General features: G+C 41.3%; 2 protein-coding genes and 1 long non-coding RNA gene across 4 annotated transcripts in view; 2 read left to right on the top strand and 1 right to left on the bottom strand.

Moving 5' to 3' along the window:
• Window positions 1–10: 10 nt before the first annotated feature.
• Window positions 11–2,779, top strand: LOC118317761. Its single transcript, XR_004795520.2, has 4 exons — window positions 11–360; window positions 1,880–1,911; window positions 2,420–2,489; window positions 2,637–2,779. It is a non-coding gene; the product is annotated as an uncharacterized LOC118317761 (long non-coding RNA).
• On the bottom strand, window positions 336–7,604 carry LOC118317757 (protein ANKUB1-like). Of its 2 annotated transcripts, XM_035646711.1 has the most exons (7): window positions 7,193–7,604; window positions 4,815–4,958; window positions 4,300–4,443; window positions 3,069–3,285; window positions 2,611–2,725; window positions 1,629–2,486; window positions 336–1,367 (listed from the first exon to the last, which is right to left on the bottom strand). In XM_035646711.1, the coding sequence occupies exons 2-7, from the start codon at window positions 4,902–4,904 to the stop codon at window positions 1,286–1,288; spliced, it is 1,506 nt and encodes a 501-aa protein (XP_035502604.1). In that variant the 5' UTR covers window positions 4,905–4,958; window positions 7,193–7,604; the 3' UTR covers window positions 336–1,285. The 2 variants fall into 2 exon arrangements, with proteins under 2 accessions (XP_035502604.1, XP_047192568.1); XM_047336612.1 differs by lacking the exon at window positions 7,193–7,604 and having other exon boundaries at window positions 4,815–6,511.
• Window positions 6,711–16,644, top strand: part of rnf13 (ring finger protein 13) — a 33,778-nt gene continuing 23,844 nt past the window's right edge. Inside the window, exons 1-4 of the mRNA XM_035646712.2 lie at window positions 6,711–6,888; window positions 9,241–9,468; window positions 9,742–9,822; window positions 15,641–15,763. Coding sequence (XP_035502605.1) covers window positions 9,355–9,468; window positions 9,742–9,822; window positions 15,641–15,763 — 318 coding nt within the window. The 5' untranslated portion in view covers window positions 6,711–6,888; window positions 9,241–9,354. The remainder of the gene's footprint in view (window positions 6,889–9,240; window positions 9,469–9,741; window positions 9,823–15,640; window positions 15,764–16,644) is intronic.

Raw genomic sequence — 16,644 nt, 5'->3', positions numbered from 1 at the left:
AGCAGCCCTAGCGGGACGGTTTGGCGCCAAACATCGCGAGATTACCTTTTGCGCCTGTGATGCCTTCAGGTGCACTGGGATTTCTCTGTTTCGGAGGCGACGAGGAAGTCTGCTCTACACTATTTGAGTGAAATAAGGTGGACTACAAAAACAGTTCATTTTTTTGGCGGGTGGGGTATTTTTTGTATTTCAAAAGGAATGTATTTCCTGCGCTCTGTTGTTGGGTCCTTCATGTGCTCCCAAAGTGCGTGGACGCTGAATGAGTGGTAGCAGGCCCGATGAGTCAGGGGCAGTGAATACAACACTGGAAGAACATTCAAGAAAGAACACGCTGGGTCTACGACTACCTTTGTCCTACAGGTGATGTGATCCTGAGCTTCCTCACCATCCGTCCTCGAACCAAGTGTGATTTTAGTTTCAAGTGAGGTTCGCTGAATCCATGAGAGAAATTAGATGTGGGAGGAAAGCTCATTTGAAGCAGTCTTCTCCAAACATGAATTCTACGAATAAACCATCACTCGATTCTCTGTCCTATGTTTATGTTCACTTGCACAACTGCAATGAATTACTCTTGAATGAATGAGGTAATCAACGGCCAAATAACAAACATTAAAGTCAGCCTGCGAATTAAGCATAACAATGTATTTCGCTTAAGACACATCAGAGAAATTTGAAAAACAAATCACATATAATTAAAGATGAAATAAAAAACAGGAAAAGTAAAACAGATGGTTATTGAATGATGTGATGGGAAGATCAGGAATAAAGGGAGATGCCATATATAATGGGGGGAGGCAGACAATTGTACATGAGGAAGATGGTCAATATTTTATCAACATATTATTGAATGTATATGTAAAAGATAACATACAATATATTAGTGGTTTAAGCCTTGATTTTCAACTTAAGCAAGTCATTTCAGCCAAGGTGGTCAGACCTTGCTTGGACTTTTGTCCCACACAAAATGTCAATCACGTTTCATTTAATTGTAAGTCAGTTAAATATGCACATGTCTATATCCACGATATGTATCTGAAACCTTTCCTTTTTCTGCAAATAGCAAAGAAAGGCAGAGATTTGGCAAAGCACATAAACACAGACAGATTTAATTCCTAATGACACACTAAGCCTGAGATAGAGATCTCAGCTGTCACACAGAACGATTCCTCATGTCCAGAGTAGTGTTGCAGGCAGCTGATGGGAGAGCCACATGCAGTCAGGCTGATGGTTGGTGGATCTGGATACGACTTGTGAGTAAGTGTACTGACGGCATCCATGAATATCATCACGACATGACCTGGACGGGCTTCCTGACCAAAGATCGTGCAATGTTCAGCTGCTTCGACCAAGGTTTTTCTGTGAAGGAACTATATCAAAGAGAAATAAATTAATCACAAAGAGTAAAATAAAGTTGCTGTGTATAGCATTTCATTACCTCTGCTGAAAACCCTCCTGTTTTACAATGTAAACAGAAATTCTTAGTTTTCCACCACATCCAACGATGTAGGCCAGAGATTAGTCTAGTCCCGGAAACTCTTAAAGTATACATAGAAATGGTAAAATGTATGCAACACCTATTCTACAGTGATTTCCTTTACACAAGCACATATGGTAGAGATTATAGAGACCTGGCTATACTCAGGAAGTAGATGGCATTTTCTCTTGGTGTTCGGCCACAGTGCTGAGAGAAGGACTCCAGAGATGCAGGCACATTATTGGAAGATTTTAGTGATGGGCCGGCACACTCCGGCTTGGAAGTTCTTCCTCTAGTAACTGGTGGGAGTGTAGACCTGCCCCTGAAAAGAATGCTGTCTCCCATCTCTGGGCCACCATCCATGTGTTTTACATCCTGCTTCCACCTTTTCTGTGTCTCTTCAAGGTCACCAGGGTTAACTGATTTGCTGATGGGTGGTAAGTGTCGCAGAGCTTTGGCTCTGATTCCTCTTTTTAGTTTGGTCTCAGCTTTCCTGGATTTGGAGGACATCTGTGGCTGGTTGAAGCCATCTACCAGCAACATACCTCCCACCCTGTCTTTGACTGCAGCACTGGTGGACAGGAGTAGTTTGGAGGCTGCCCTTTTCTGCCCCACTCTCACCCAGTATTTCATCTGGAGGTATACACGCATGGGTAGGGACATATTTGGCAGTGATATAACTGAGCAAATCTTGTTGGCTAAGTAGCGCACACAATCCCTGTGCCCATGCTGAATGGCGATTTTTAAAGGGTCACGACCAACAGGGTCCCGACAAGCCAAGGCCAAAAGGTTTTTGGCGATGAAGAGTTTGAGTATTTGGAGCTGACTGCTCTCTACTGCTGCATGGATTGGACACTTTATGGCATCTCGGTGGGCAGTCTGGTGGCACCACTGGCGGTAAGGATGGACACCCACTGGTTCCTCAGCATGCACCCTCTTTTCCAGCAGCCAGCCTGCCAGATCCAGGTGACCCAAAGAGGCAGCGATGTACAGCGCCACACGCAGCTGAAACCTGGTAAAATGAGGAAACTTTCACTTGTTGTTAGCTAATGAAAAGGTTTCGTTTGTAAGATTGCATTCAGATTTATTTTGGAAAATAAATGTATATATGGAAATAGATGTCAGTAATTTCTGACCTCATCACAGTCCTCTCCTCTGATAGGTGGCTCTGAACTGTCAATCTCTGGCCCAGGAGGCAGCCTCGGAGGAACTCCACCCACCCATCCCATGTGTCCAACCGTAGAGTAGTGCCTATGTTAAAAAAACTGTATGGATTTCAAAATGAATAAATTCTCCTGCATTAACTATCAGTGTGTATGTTGCAAGGCAACAGTTGATGTGCAAAGTAATCTTTAAGTAAAGTCAATTGATTTTGTTCATCATATTGGAGCTTTTAGGCTTATACCTTGTTGCAAACATGTCAACTTCTGTGATCATAACTGTAGTCGTTGCCAACAAAATGTACAGCCTTGCTTTATCTTGACACGATGATGAAAAATTTTACCATGAAGAACAGTAAATTCACTTTCAGTATGTTCCAATCTGTGAAGACACACGCATCAGTCAGGCAGCACAGACAGAAAGCATACCATACCCAGTTCAATAGCATAGTCCTGCAGTTGGTTGCAGTCGTAGAGTTGCACGTCTTTAGGTCTGCTCAGTCTGAAGGTGCTGACAGGGAGGCCACTCTTCACGGACACCATTGTTTTTAATCCAGCAACGGACATGTGCAGAATAGCCTCACTTCCTACGACTGGAAAGGTTTCTCCCGTCACAGCGTTGAAAACGTGTATCACAGGCCTTCGCTCACGCTGAAAAATAATGATGACAATGAAGTCACAAGTTATCACTTCCCACAAAAGGGTCGTTGACTCAAACCTTCTATCATCAACTGAAACTAAAAATTGTATAAATGTATATTTAACTTTTAATTTCATTACAATTTATCCTATTTTTTTACTAGGATGAACAACCATGTACAAGACAATCAACTTAAATAGTTTTACATGAAATCCTTGGGAATCAAAAGCAAGAGTAGACAGGTAGTGGTTTCTGTTTAAGTCAAAGATATAGCAAAATGAATGCATTAAACAAAAAAGGAATGCTATATTTTGTCTCATCATCAGGGGCATCCTGCAATGATCTTTGAGTTTGCTGCCACTGTGTGGTCGACATTATGTACAGTCTCATAAAATCACCTTAGTGAAAAGTACTGAAAGATATTAGATGTACTGAACAGTCTGGATAACTTTGCAGCGAGAAACCTGGAACCTGAACTGCTTTTTGCAAAAATTAAATAGATTATAAGGTTAAGTGTACATAGATATGTCTGCAAAGGGTTTATAGAGGATTTACCCAATTGCATTAAAAAGGATTTTGCCAGAACACACTAGTATAAGTACAGTATTTATTTAAGTAGAGCAGGGATAGAATAAACAAAACATGTGAAATGTCAAAGCAAATGGACCCAGACAGAAACATTCACAAACCTATTTTATGAGGATGTTAAATAATAACAAAAGCTGAGGAGGGACACACACACACACACTTGCTTTTCCACTTTTTCAAAAGGTTGCCAAGTGATGAGCCTGGAATGGCATTAAAACAAGCAATGACGACAAACTGAAGCTCTAAGCCAACCATTAAATGATTTCCCTCTAAATAAAACTTACATAAATTTCACCAATAACACCAATATCTGAATGACAACTTCTATGTGCAGATAATAAAAACATTAAAGTGTCTGAAATACTTGCAATCCGCTTGTTATTACTGTAAATCCCAACACAGCAACAAATCTTCGAAGTGTTTTGATGTTTTAATACCTTTATCAGGCACCGGATGGCACTGCCACTCGTGACTGTCAGGTCACTCAGAGTCCAGCTGTCCTGCAGAGCGGCACCACCGTAGCTCAGCTCCAGGTAGTGCCGGACCTGCTCGTCATCAGAGAGTTGCACAAGGAAGGTTTCCTACAGAGAGGAGAGGAAACAGTGTGGACCAAGAAACGTGCGAGATAGACCACGTTCAGTGTGTGGCTGCAGTTGCTTTCCCAGGCAAACTGAATAAAAATGTCTCCAATGTAGCATTTCATTGACATGCAATTTTACAAATAGCCAATTTTGTGTCAGTGTTACTTTCGATGTATGCACACTGCTATTCATGTGTAAAACATTTAGCAAAGCATACTATTTCAACATTGCAAGTAACATTATGCCAAAGATGTAATAAATCCATCGAACACTCATTTCCGTCTAATAATTATCACGCTGATTTTTAGAATGCTGTCAAAGCTCCTCCAGGAATTGAGGAGGCCCTGGGCCCTGAGTGGAACTTTTATTACCTTCACCAGATGCTTCAGGGCCCCCACAGTCTGATCTGAAGGGATGTCCAAAGGCTCGCAGGAGCCCTCGAAGTAGACAAACACCCTCATGGTTGGGAGAGCCGTCCTTCGTCTGTTTGGCTCCCCTGTGGCGCTGTGATCGGACTGAGGAGGGTGCGAGGGGAGTTTGTCACAGGCAGAGGCATTGTTGGGAGGGGGCAGGAGTGAAGTGGGGGTTTAAGAAGGCATGACTACTCTTGGGAGGTCAACCAAATACCTTTAAATCATGGTTTAATACTTTTCTTTAAAATAATAGATTTCTGGAATATCAAGTGAATTGAAGCTGGCTTAGGTGACATGGAGTTTTTTAAGTTTATCAATCTGTTTTTTTTTTTTTAAAGGTTTCTTTAACAGGTGGAACATTTGCAATAAATTAAGAGGGTGAAAAAAAATTGTGGACGAGTAAATCACAAATAATGAATCATTCTCAGCGTTAGTAGATGCGTTGCTGGCAACGTTCATTGAACCACAGAACAGGAGTTTAATATGGTCTCATGTTATCTATGCACCTGCTTCTGCGTTTACAGCAACAATTAAACTTCATTACATGGGCCTGGGCTCAAAGTTCAAGGGTAGTGATAGATTATATATTACATTACACGGCAATACGGTAAATTACAATGTACAACAGGATCGTGATTGTAGTTTTGATGACTGTGAATCCAAATTACTAGGCTGGTGTATTTCGGACAAACAATACCGTATACAGTTAGAGCATGTGGGACCCGGGTTGCAAACCTGAGCACTAACTTGCGTCAATGCTTTGCTCTGCCTTTTATCGTTAAACAAAAGGACTAGAAACTGTTTTCAAACTGCATTGAAAGAATGTAACTGTAAGTTGAAATGTTTTGGACTTTTACAGTTCCTCTATAAAGTTTCACAGGGGGCAGCTCATTTGCATTTGACCTTTTAAAGTCTGACGCTGTCTACTGTGTTTTTGTGTACCATCTTGGCTCGTAGAGCTGCAAGTTGCGATGACGTCTGTTCTTTGCGCATTAATCTGAATCACAACACTGCTATTGTTCGAATGTTTCTTTTATTCTTACATTTTTAATGGTGCAATATAGTTGGAGGTTTTTATCTCTGTTTTTCTTCATGGGTATTTATTTTTAAGTTCTGCCACCAATCGATGATAAGGAGGGAGAACTGCTACTTATCTGATTTCATGGATCACGTGCCCTTAGCACATGGGATGAAGTCGTATTCTGAATTTCTTTACTTACATAAAATAATCAAATTATAATTATTATGAATAATTAATACAAATTTAAAATTAAATAAAAGTTAAAAGGTCCTGAATTTCACTGAAGTAAAAGTACTAAGTATTATGAACAAAGTAAAAGTATGAATTGTGCAGAATCACCACCACTTGTGCTATATTACTTGCTTATTTCATAATTAATTTTTACCTCGGATAATGCTCTTACTTACATGACATCCATATGTCACTCTCTCATGCACTGACATGTCCATCTTTTGAGTATGTGGACTATAGAGGGTGCTAGAGATTTAAAAGTGTCAACCGTTTTCAACACTTTTTTTTTGAAGAGGGTGATAATAATTGTGCGACTGCAAAAGAGCCAACTTAAAGTATATACTTCTTTTAAATGTGTAACGGTGCAGCCAGTTCATCTCGTAACGCATTGGTGCAGCACTGTTAAAGGTGTCTACGCAGACCTGCTCCGCTCACGAGACTGTAAAAGGCAGTAAACGGTTGTTTGTGTCATCACGTGGATCTTGTTTACGTCTGGAGTCATTTCCGCAACAAGGGCGTGACCGACAGAGGATCTGTCCAATCAGGTGCCGAGTCCGGGCACAGAGGACGTGACGGAAGCGTACGCTCCGACGTGAGAGAAGAAGCTAGCGGATTAAACTGTTCCGTGTTCACGCTCCTTGAGACCCACGACGCTCACACGGGAGGTAGTGCGTGTTCGCCGCTGTGCTACTATCTCGACGCGACGTACGGTGAAACCCAGCGATGTCCCCGCCAGCAGCTGAAGTCGAGGACAAGACACAGCTCCGGGCGGGAGGACAGGTAAACAGCCACGAAGAGCGGGGCTAGCCACCTGTGTTAGCATCGCGCTAACTCGGTCTCCGTCCGTTTTCGTTGCTAGCCGCACACCTTGTACTGTGTCCTCGCCGCACCTCTGATTCATGCATGTGTATCAACACACTTCCCCCAGAAGTGTTTTGCTGTCTCACGTCGGGTGCCACCAACGCCTGTGGCTGTGTTTGTGTGAGTCTGTCCAGGGTGTCAACCGCACCCCCAGTGAACTCTGCACGATCTGAGGTTGTAGTGAAGTTGATCGCAGATTTTTTGCACCATGTTTTCTTATTACCTGCTTTGTCCTCCAAGCCACACTGGTGTTAATTTAGGCATCTGACGTATGTATATATATTTTCTCTCTCCCCCCATAACGTGATTGTTGTCTCTTGATGTTTAGTCATCTTCTGCTCATCGCTCTCATGAGAGATGTTGCATTCACTTCCCCTTTCACTGTCATGAGTTAGCACCTCATTTCCGGCCAGGTTTAACTCGATGCTTATGTCTTTGGCTGTTCTTGTCACATGGTCATAATATTTTTCCCAGAATTAGCATTTAAGTCTCAGACATTAATTACTTTTTTTTTTAGTTTAAAGTCTGGAATAAACACAAGCGCCACCCAGCAGTCCTTTAAGCACAGTTAAGTTCAAATCAGGTCATTCAATATTTAAAATTTCTAGGAAGTATTCTGTCCTTATGACTTATCTATCGAAGAGATATTGGCAAGAAATTTGACTAAACGTTATACTATACAAAGCTGGCAATCTTATTGACGGTATCCAGCCTATTCTCTTCCATAGTGGATTTCTGATTTACTCAAGAAATCAAAAGTAATCCTTAAATACTAGTTCCCTATTTTGTAGCTTGATGACATGGCTTAATCGCCCAAAGCCTGGCAAGCCTTTAGCTGTTTGTTTCTCCTAACCTGATCACATGCTGCCCCAGACTGAACTTACTTGTTACCCCCTTATGCTGAGTATTCAAGGCACTTAAATCTGTATGAGGCAACTGACTTTGGAACTAGAAAGTCTCGGAAAATACAGCAGTAATATTATCTGTACACTGAGCCAACACACTAGTTAAATGAAAATGGCAAACCTCTTCTCAGTGCTTTTCTACGGTCTTCTGTGTTCTCCATAGAGCATACGCTGCCTTTGCAGTGTGGTTTCTTAGACGAAAAAGTAGGACAAACGAGAAGCAGCACCCAAGCGAGATAGACGTTCTGATATGAAGTCCACGGCACTTCTCTGAACAAGAAGTAAGAAAAGGGGCTGTGATTGACACTTGCTATGTTCAGGCTTATATAAACTGCCCGAGTTGATCGACGCGGTTGCATGCGATTGAATTCAGTATCGAAATGTATGATCCATGTGTTTTTCTGCAAGATGAAATTCCACTTCACACACCAACTTGGAATACTCCAACCCATGGACAGTGTACTGCTGCAGCGATCGACAGGAGTCAAACATCTGAAAGTAACATTAACTGTTCCAACGAGTTGATCGCTGAATCCCAGTACAGCTAATCGGTTTAACAAAGCTGGTGCTAGCAGCCAAATGTGGAAATGTTTTTTTCTCTAAACTGCCCAGAAAAGTAAGACCTTAAAGTTGCTGTGTCATAGCTTATCTTGCCGTTTTGCTGCTTTGTGTCACAAGGAAAACGAGTGCAGAAAATTGCATTTGCGTCATTTAATGTTAACTTAATGTGTATCAGTTTGCCTTAATGATACCGACTGTAAATCAGTTTACAGTAGATTAAAATAATGTGATATAGCATGACAGAGACACAACAGGCTCCTGGTTCAATCTGTTCTTCCAGTCAACACTTAGATGGAAAAATTGATGCAGTTGAATCAGGAAGACGGGGACCGTAGATGTCTTAAGCAGAAGTATTTATTACAGCAGCTCAATATTGATGGGATTTCTGGTTTGTACAAAGATCAAAAAGTGTCAGTGCATGATGTCCCAAAGACCCTCCAGTTCCCGGTCAGCGTGATGTATTTAAATCTCTGAATCATGTCGTCATTAAATGGATAGAATGCCTCCTTTGAATCAGGATGTCTAAACTATAATCTAAGATGTCTAAACTATAATCTAAAACGTTTTTACTCTGTAGCACTTTGAGATTGCTTTTAGAACTGAAAAGTGCTCTATAAAGGAAATTTATCATTATATTATTACTATGACGCTCAGAGACAGTGACTGACCTGACCCGCCAAAGATAAGACGACTTTGCACAGTGCACCAAGCACAATCTCAAAAAAATTCTTTGACAAATTCAAGTAAATCTTTTAATTTTGAGTAACAGCTTTACATTTACTCAAGCCTTTTGTCTCTTTTCTAGGTGTGACAACAGCAGGCGGTGCATAGGGGTTCCACTACCGGCCAGTGTGTGTGTTTATGTTGTATGTTTATGAGTGAGTGGCATAGCAGCTGGCGATTGTAACGTGATGCCAAGATGCTGCTGTCCCTGGGAATGCTGATGTTGTCGGCCACGCAGATTTACACCATCTTCACCGTTCAGCTCTTCGCCTTCCTCAACCTGCTGCCAGTGGAGGCAGACATCGCTGCCGTGAGTGTAGAACTGTTTATTTGAAACATGCAGCGGTAATAAAACAGTGTAACAAATTATTGATTCGATTTTAACAAATTGATTAGAAGATCAGGCTTGTGTGTAGAGGTTTTGTTGTTTTTGTTTTTTTGTCTTTATGCCCCCAAGTGGTCAAAACCACTAAACTCATCACTCGGTGAAGTGATGATCCTTTTCATTTGCTTTGATAATGCATCAGGCTCCATTATATATTTTGACACAAGAAGTAATGAAACATTTTTCCCCGTCTTTCAGTACTCATTTGACAACAAAACGGAGAACTTTGATGACCTGCCTGCACGGTTTGGCTATCGTCTCCCCAGCGATGGATTGAAGGTGAGCGTAGAAGGGACAGAGGTGTTTGTCTGGCAAGCTGGGAAGCAGATTTTTTTGTGGTCAAAGTTTAAAACATATAAAGGAAGTGAGAAAAGTAAACATCACTTTTTTTTTTACAGCTTGAAAGCTAGTTAAAAAATGGTTAGCGCCACTATTGCAAATATATTTTTGAAAAAGTTAAAGACCTGCCAAAGCCTGTCTTTTAATTCTAGACTACATTTTAAATCTTTCCAATGTGTTTGTAACGATTTATTTACATCAACAACGTTACATCAGTGATCAATGGTAATTTTGAATGGTTGTCAGCAGAAAAAACCTTGGATATGCTTTTCAAGTTGTCTTCTTGATTTGCATATAAAGTTGCATCAGCCACCTGCACAGAGGAACACACATTGCAGAACTACTGCAAAATGATTACTAATTAGAGTCTGGCTAGACATAAGTGCAGCTCCATTAAAGTTTAATAACTTTGCTAGTGTGTGTTGTAGATCGGAATAATGAATGTTTTTGTGAAATTTCATTATGTCACCCACCCCCCACCGCACCCAGCAACCCGCATACTGGTTGATCACAAACAGAGGGGATGATTCATGTCTGCTATCTACAGTAAGCTGGTCATTGTGGTGAATCCCATATTCAAGAGCCCAGTTGTTGTTGTCATTGTACAAAGGATGATGGCGGTATGCTCTGTGTTGTTGTATATTTGGGCATTCATAATTACTGTCACTAATCTGCATTAATGATGCAATGTTTAGCATCATTACAACATTATGACAGTCCCACGGATTCGTTTTTGGCATTGTTACAACTTCTGTCCCCATTGTATGTTTTATAAATAATAGCTCTGAGACGATTGTCAATGTCCATGAAGTCTGAAGACACTTCTGAATTTCCCGTTTGCCACCACCTGTCTTCATAAAAGTAGTGGGAGGTAGCAGAAGCAGTGGCAATGTGTATTCTCTTCCACCAAATCCTTTAAAAAATTTTTTTAAATCAAATCTCTGACATTTTACAGTTTTACAATTTCAGAACGCTTTCTATGGACTTTTTAATCCAAACCACTTCACATTTTAGCCCTCTTTCACAAGGCAACACTTTTTTTTATATAGTTTTTTCCTCTATTGTTTATTGTATATTTTTACAACAAATTTCCCTGGCGTGATATTAAAAAAGTCTGTCTCATTTTATCTAATCTAATGGCACCTTTTGACTACATACATACATACAGGAACTGTAGGTATAGGTTGCTTGGCAAACAGTCATGCAGATTAGTGTGTATGTGTTTCAGTGTTACGTAACATTCTGTGTTATGAAAGCTGAGAAAAGGCTTAGCCCCCCCCCTCCCTCTCTCTCTCTGTTACTCTCACATCTAATCTCTCCCTGCTGATGTCCAGTCAGGCCGGAGAGTTCGAGTGCCACGCAGACGTGCGGACGTCAGGGCCAAACTGGCCTGTGTCTGTATCTGTCTGAGTGAGTTTGACAGGGAGCTGTTTCACGACGACAACCGGGATTTACAGTTGTTGTCGATTTACTAAGATCATATTTCGAACGTGGAATACCTTTAGATTTCTGTGGAATAAAGTTTAGCATCACCTTCGTCTTTCCCACCACATCCAACCTTCATCATACACCTGTGATCTGCTGTTTTTGTTTTTTGGAAATCCAGTGGTCCATGAATCCATGAATCCATGATTGGTCTCTTTGAAAATACCGTCTCAACATATTATTTGAGCAATCCTTTCATAGATGCATGTGAGGCAGAGGCTGTAGTGCATTTAAAATTTTACTTTAATTATTATTATGAGATAAACTCAAATCAGATGTCGTAGTCCTGCAGGACTGCAGCTGCACAATGCCTGGACAAACCTCTGGCATCACAAGGCAGCACTAGTCTGTTTGTCTGCATAGATGATTCCCCACCTCAGGGAGCTCGGCTTCAAACAGAGCCTTCCCAGTTCCCACTTACACAAACGGGGCTGTTTACAAGCCTGGCTACACCCACACCATGCAGTTATGCTTTGTTTCATTTCTGAAATGTACATATTAATAATTTTGTTTTGGAGATGAGTTGAAATGTAGCATAAAAGCACTTGTCAGTGTGAAATTACATCTTGAAATATTAGCATTTTTTTTCCAAACTTAAGCAGCAGTACCACAATGGAAAGTTCTTCTGCATAGCGTTGTAACATTATGTATATTGGCAATTCTTCCCTTTTATTGAACTTTTTATATTTTTTTGATTTTATAGAAACAGGTTTAGATGAAATATATCAGTGGTCTGAGCTACACTGTGCAGACAAGGCTCAGCATTGTGAATCCATACTTAGATATAACCCCACCTTAAGATTCGATACTCAACTTGAAATAACTTCCCTTTTCGCAGGAAATTTTGCGTCATGCCACTTGGCTCTTTTAGGCTTTTTTTGTTTTTGTTCCATTTCTGCATCCACATGCATTTCAACAATTATAGAGTGATCTTAGAAGAGACTCTTGAGTTTCCTTTGGAAAGCCTTTGTGGTTTGGATGCTGCAGCGAGAGGCGATGACGGATGACTTTGACCAGTTCTGAAACCTCTGAAGTGCACAGCCACACCCTGTTAAAATCTGTAAAAAATAATAATACTGTGTGGTCAAAATATAAATATTCCTCTTTATTTGATGTAAAAGCCTGGCTTCTACTGTACATACTGCAAATGCTTTTCCAAAAATCACAGAAGAATTTTAGAAACGGCAGAATGAATTTCCTCTGCTTGGTTGGTAAATAACAAATCTGGCACACATCCCTGTACAGTTATTTCCTCAGGCTCTTGTTGAGCTCTGAATTTGGTGGAGATCGCTTGGGATGTTTTGTTTGTCATAAGAATTGTCTGTGTGCAGAGCGGTGGCAGAAAACTCCTCCCATGTCACATGTTTTCTTGAGGGGTTGGATGTTGAGCAAAACTCCCAATATGGTGACACTGACTGCACATGAGGAGGCTGCCAAACCTTTGAGTGAGAAATTGTATATTAAGCATTTTTGCTTGTTCGCCCTGTGTCCACATGGGGTTTCCTGTGGTGGCTCCAGTTTTCTCCCACAGTCAAAAGACATGGAAGTCAGGTGAGCCGAGGAGTCATGTTTTCCCATGGAAATGATTTTGGAGTGAACAGTTGACGGTATGTGTGGGCGGGAGTGTTAAAGACAACCCTGTACAGGTTAACTCGATAATAAATGGGGCCAGAAACACATCAGATTGGAAGATCTCACTCCCATAGACACATTGACATGTTGTATCACTGCTGAACTCTGTTTCCCTCTCCTTACTGCTCTTGTTCACTTTATCCCATCTACGACCCACGGTCGCCCCATTTCACTGGCTTCCCCCTTCCAGGCCTCTGAAAGAAAGTCAAGGGTGTAAAATATTTTGATTATAGAATTGTAAAGTAATGATAGATGGTGCATGGTACAGAGATTAAATACAGTGTAAAATCCAGTTCAAAGTGGAGCACAAAGGAGCTGCGTCCGTGCGCGCCACCATCACACATACACAAATGGTCTTTTTGTCTGTTAATAAACTTGTAATAATTTGACTGTTTGAAAATGTTGTCTTAGGAAAAACAACCTTTATTAACAAAATACTATAAATACACTGTAATTGTTTTGACCGTACATAAAGAGACAGTGGGAAAGAAACGGCTCACATAGGAAATCTCGGCACACAAACAGGACTTCACAGTCACATTAACACTACAGGAACATAAAAGAATGGATATTGTTGTACACAAAAGCCCCACGCCACAATTTGTAAGCTGCAGCTGTAGCCTGTAGTCTGCTAGAACCGGGGAATTTTTTATTGTTATGGGTTTTCAGGTGGTACGCGACAAATCAAGTCCTTAGCTGTCTAATTTGATATCATTGCACAGGCTACATTTTCATCTCCGTTCAGTGTACGTTTTCAGGATTCCCCCTCCTTGCCCAGCTATTTCCTGTTTTTCACCGCCCTCCTGTCTCAGCGTTCTGCAGTGCTGGCAGGTGGTGTATTTTTTTCCATGTTTTTTTTCCACTACCCAACAGAGGGCTCTCTTGCCACTGGTTTCAAAGCGAGGAGGAGGAGGAATGTGAGGCAGTGGCACAGTGATGTCATTTAACTGCACTGGAGGAGGTATCCATCCAGAAGTGACGTTGGTGGGAGGCAGCCAGTGATTCCTCACGTTTCTCCTCACTGATTTGATATTTCACAGATCCCCCCCTATCCCAGTATTTACCACATCATACGTCAGGTCCTTTTTATGTTTGACTACAACTAGAGAGTGAGTTTTGTCTCCCTGCTGTCGCTGCAGGTTTGTTTGTAAATGTGATGTGTCAGTGTGGTCATTTTCCATACGTGGCTCAGAGGCTGTTTTGGTGTGATGTCGGCATGGCAGCCAACAAGAGTGTGCGTGTGTAAAAGAGCTGACTCCCCAGGCTGGACGTTTCTTTTAAATGTTGGCTTTGAGAGAGAGAGAGAGAGAGAGAGAGAGAGCGAGCGAGCGAGTGCGCGCACTGGTAGACTCCACACTTCCTGCTTTCCACTCAGCCTCTGACACACACACACACACACACACACACACACACACACACACACACAGAGAGAAATGCATATCAGGGCTCTTCGCCACATTTCCAGTGTGTTTTCCTTTTATCGTCTCTTGTCCATTTATCTGCACTGCCTGTCTCTCTTGTCTTCGCCTTTCTATTTTTGTCTTTCTCCTTCTCTTTTTCTTCTTTTGCCAGTATTTTGGTCAGTATCTGATTCCCTTTGCCTCCATATTTGTATCGTTTGCTGTTTTTGCCTTTGTTCTCCCTCCCTTTATCAGTCTGTCAGCCTCTCTCTCTCTCTCTCTCTCTCTCTCTCTCCCTCTCTCTCCCTCTCTCCCTCTCATCAGTCACTTCAAAAGCTGCTGTTGGAAATGGGACTAAGACAGGAAGCTGCAGAGAGAGTGAGAAAGAGAGATGCGTTTTTCAGGCCAAACTGAGACTGTAACACAGTCGACTATGATACACATGCATATTGCACACACATACACACATGCATCATTTTTGTTGGTCAGTAATCCTCATTCCAGTGGAATGTTCTGTTCTCATTATGTATGCATCACCATGTCCGTGTGACGGATGGGGGCTGCAGAAAAACCAATTCTCAGCATCTTGGTTTTCTTTCTTTTTTCCACCCTTTTTTTTACAAGTTTGTTTTTCATCCGTGGTTGTGATGGATGTTGTTATTCTGGGAACAGCAGGAAGGTTGAACAAAGATGGCGCCTCTCAAATTCTGGGTCAGGTTTGCTGAGACTGGGACCTAGGATTTTATTTGGTTGTGTCTAGCCACACAGACATAGTTGGTGCTTTCATTTGTCATACTGTAATGTGTGTTTTGAGGTAGTTACGTTTTTGCCTAGTGGATTGCCTGCAGTCCAACAACTATGACCAAACTTTCAATATGAGCAGCTGTATAAATTGAGATGATGACCATCAATGTCACTTTGAATCTGCAAATATGAATCCCAATTCAAAGTGCCTCTTAGCAAAACTCTGAGCTTTTTAACTGTTGACTTTAGAAGTTCTGATGCATGAATGAGTGAAACTAAATGAATATCAAGCAGTTTCATGACTCTCAGCAATGTAATCATGATTACTACTATTACCATTATGTTTTGGGGTTTTTGGTGCTTTATGTAAATAATATGTCATCTTTGACAAAAAAAATGTCTCCTCGTTTGTCTCCTTGGAGCCTGTTGGAATTCAGAGGAATGTACCAGAACTTGCATGGAAGTCACTCACATTTCTCTTGATGTCATCCCCGCAGGGCTTCCTGATTGGTGCACGGCCAGAAAATGCGTGCGAGCCCATTCAGCCCCCACCAAGGGACAACTTGACGGGCGCCTTCATCGTCCTCATCAGGCGATTTGACTGCAACTTTGACATCAAGGTACAGTGTTTACACTGGTTTGTGCGAGTGTGCGTGTGGTAATTGTTAGCCCCTGTGCCACGCCCCTTAATCAACCCCAATCATCTCTAGTTTAAATCTAAACATAAATATTTGAATGTCTTTCCTAATCTTAATCACAACTATGGATCACCCAGTGTTTAGCGTCATTGGAATAATGAATTGTGGCCTTTTATTCACTGCTTGTTAATTGCAAGCCCATTTTTTTTTAGAAACTGAATGTTTTTTAAGAGCAGGACCTGGAAACAGTTGAAGTTAATTTGATTCAGCAGTTGTTAATCTTTGAGATCATAATGTAAAATTTAAGTGCGTGTGGTACCGTAAACTGCTGCGTGTTTCCTCAAACTGCACTTGCAGTTTGTCAGTAGGTGGTGTATCTGTGTTAGTCTCACTGAAAACAGGAAGAGGCCATTTCCCTAAACACATTTTCCTAGATAAGAATCTTCCCCCTTTATCGCCTCCCTTTTCTTTTTCTGCCTGTGTCTGAGACATGGCCGTTAAAAAAAAAAAGCGGAAAAAAACTTTCTAAGCCTCTAATCTTAGTTAAAACCTAACTTGCCTACACTGAGTCACCGTCAGTGGCTGTAAATTAACCCACAGCTCCGTGGTGAAATGGGTCAAAAGGAAACACATGGCAGCTGTTTCCTACATTAGCTTCAGTGCCTCTGCAATCTCAACGATATTAATACAACAACGACATGAATTTGGAGTAAAGGTATGAGGGAAAGGGTTGCAGTCACTGAATATTTTCTTTCATTGACAGATTTTTTTTTTCAACAATGACAGAAAAATCCCTTCATCATGTGTACAGATTAGGACATTGAGGGCAAACTGCGGTAACGTTAAGTAATTCACATGCAACA

This window comes from Scophthalmus maximus, chromosome 13 (genome assembly GCF_022379125.1).
Source record: "Scophthalmus maximus strain ysfricsl-2021 chromosome 13, ASM2237912v1, whole genome shotgun sequence".
Classification (NCBI taxonomy): domain Eukaryota; kingdom Metazoa; phylum Chordata; class Actinopteri; order Pleuronectiformes; family Scophthalmidae; genus Scophthalmus; species Scophthalmus maximus.
The sequence above is the reverse complement of the archived record's forward strand: the minus strand, read 5'-3'. Positions and strand labels throughout refer to the sequence as shown.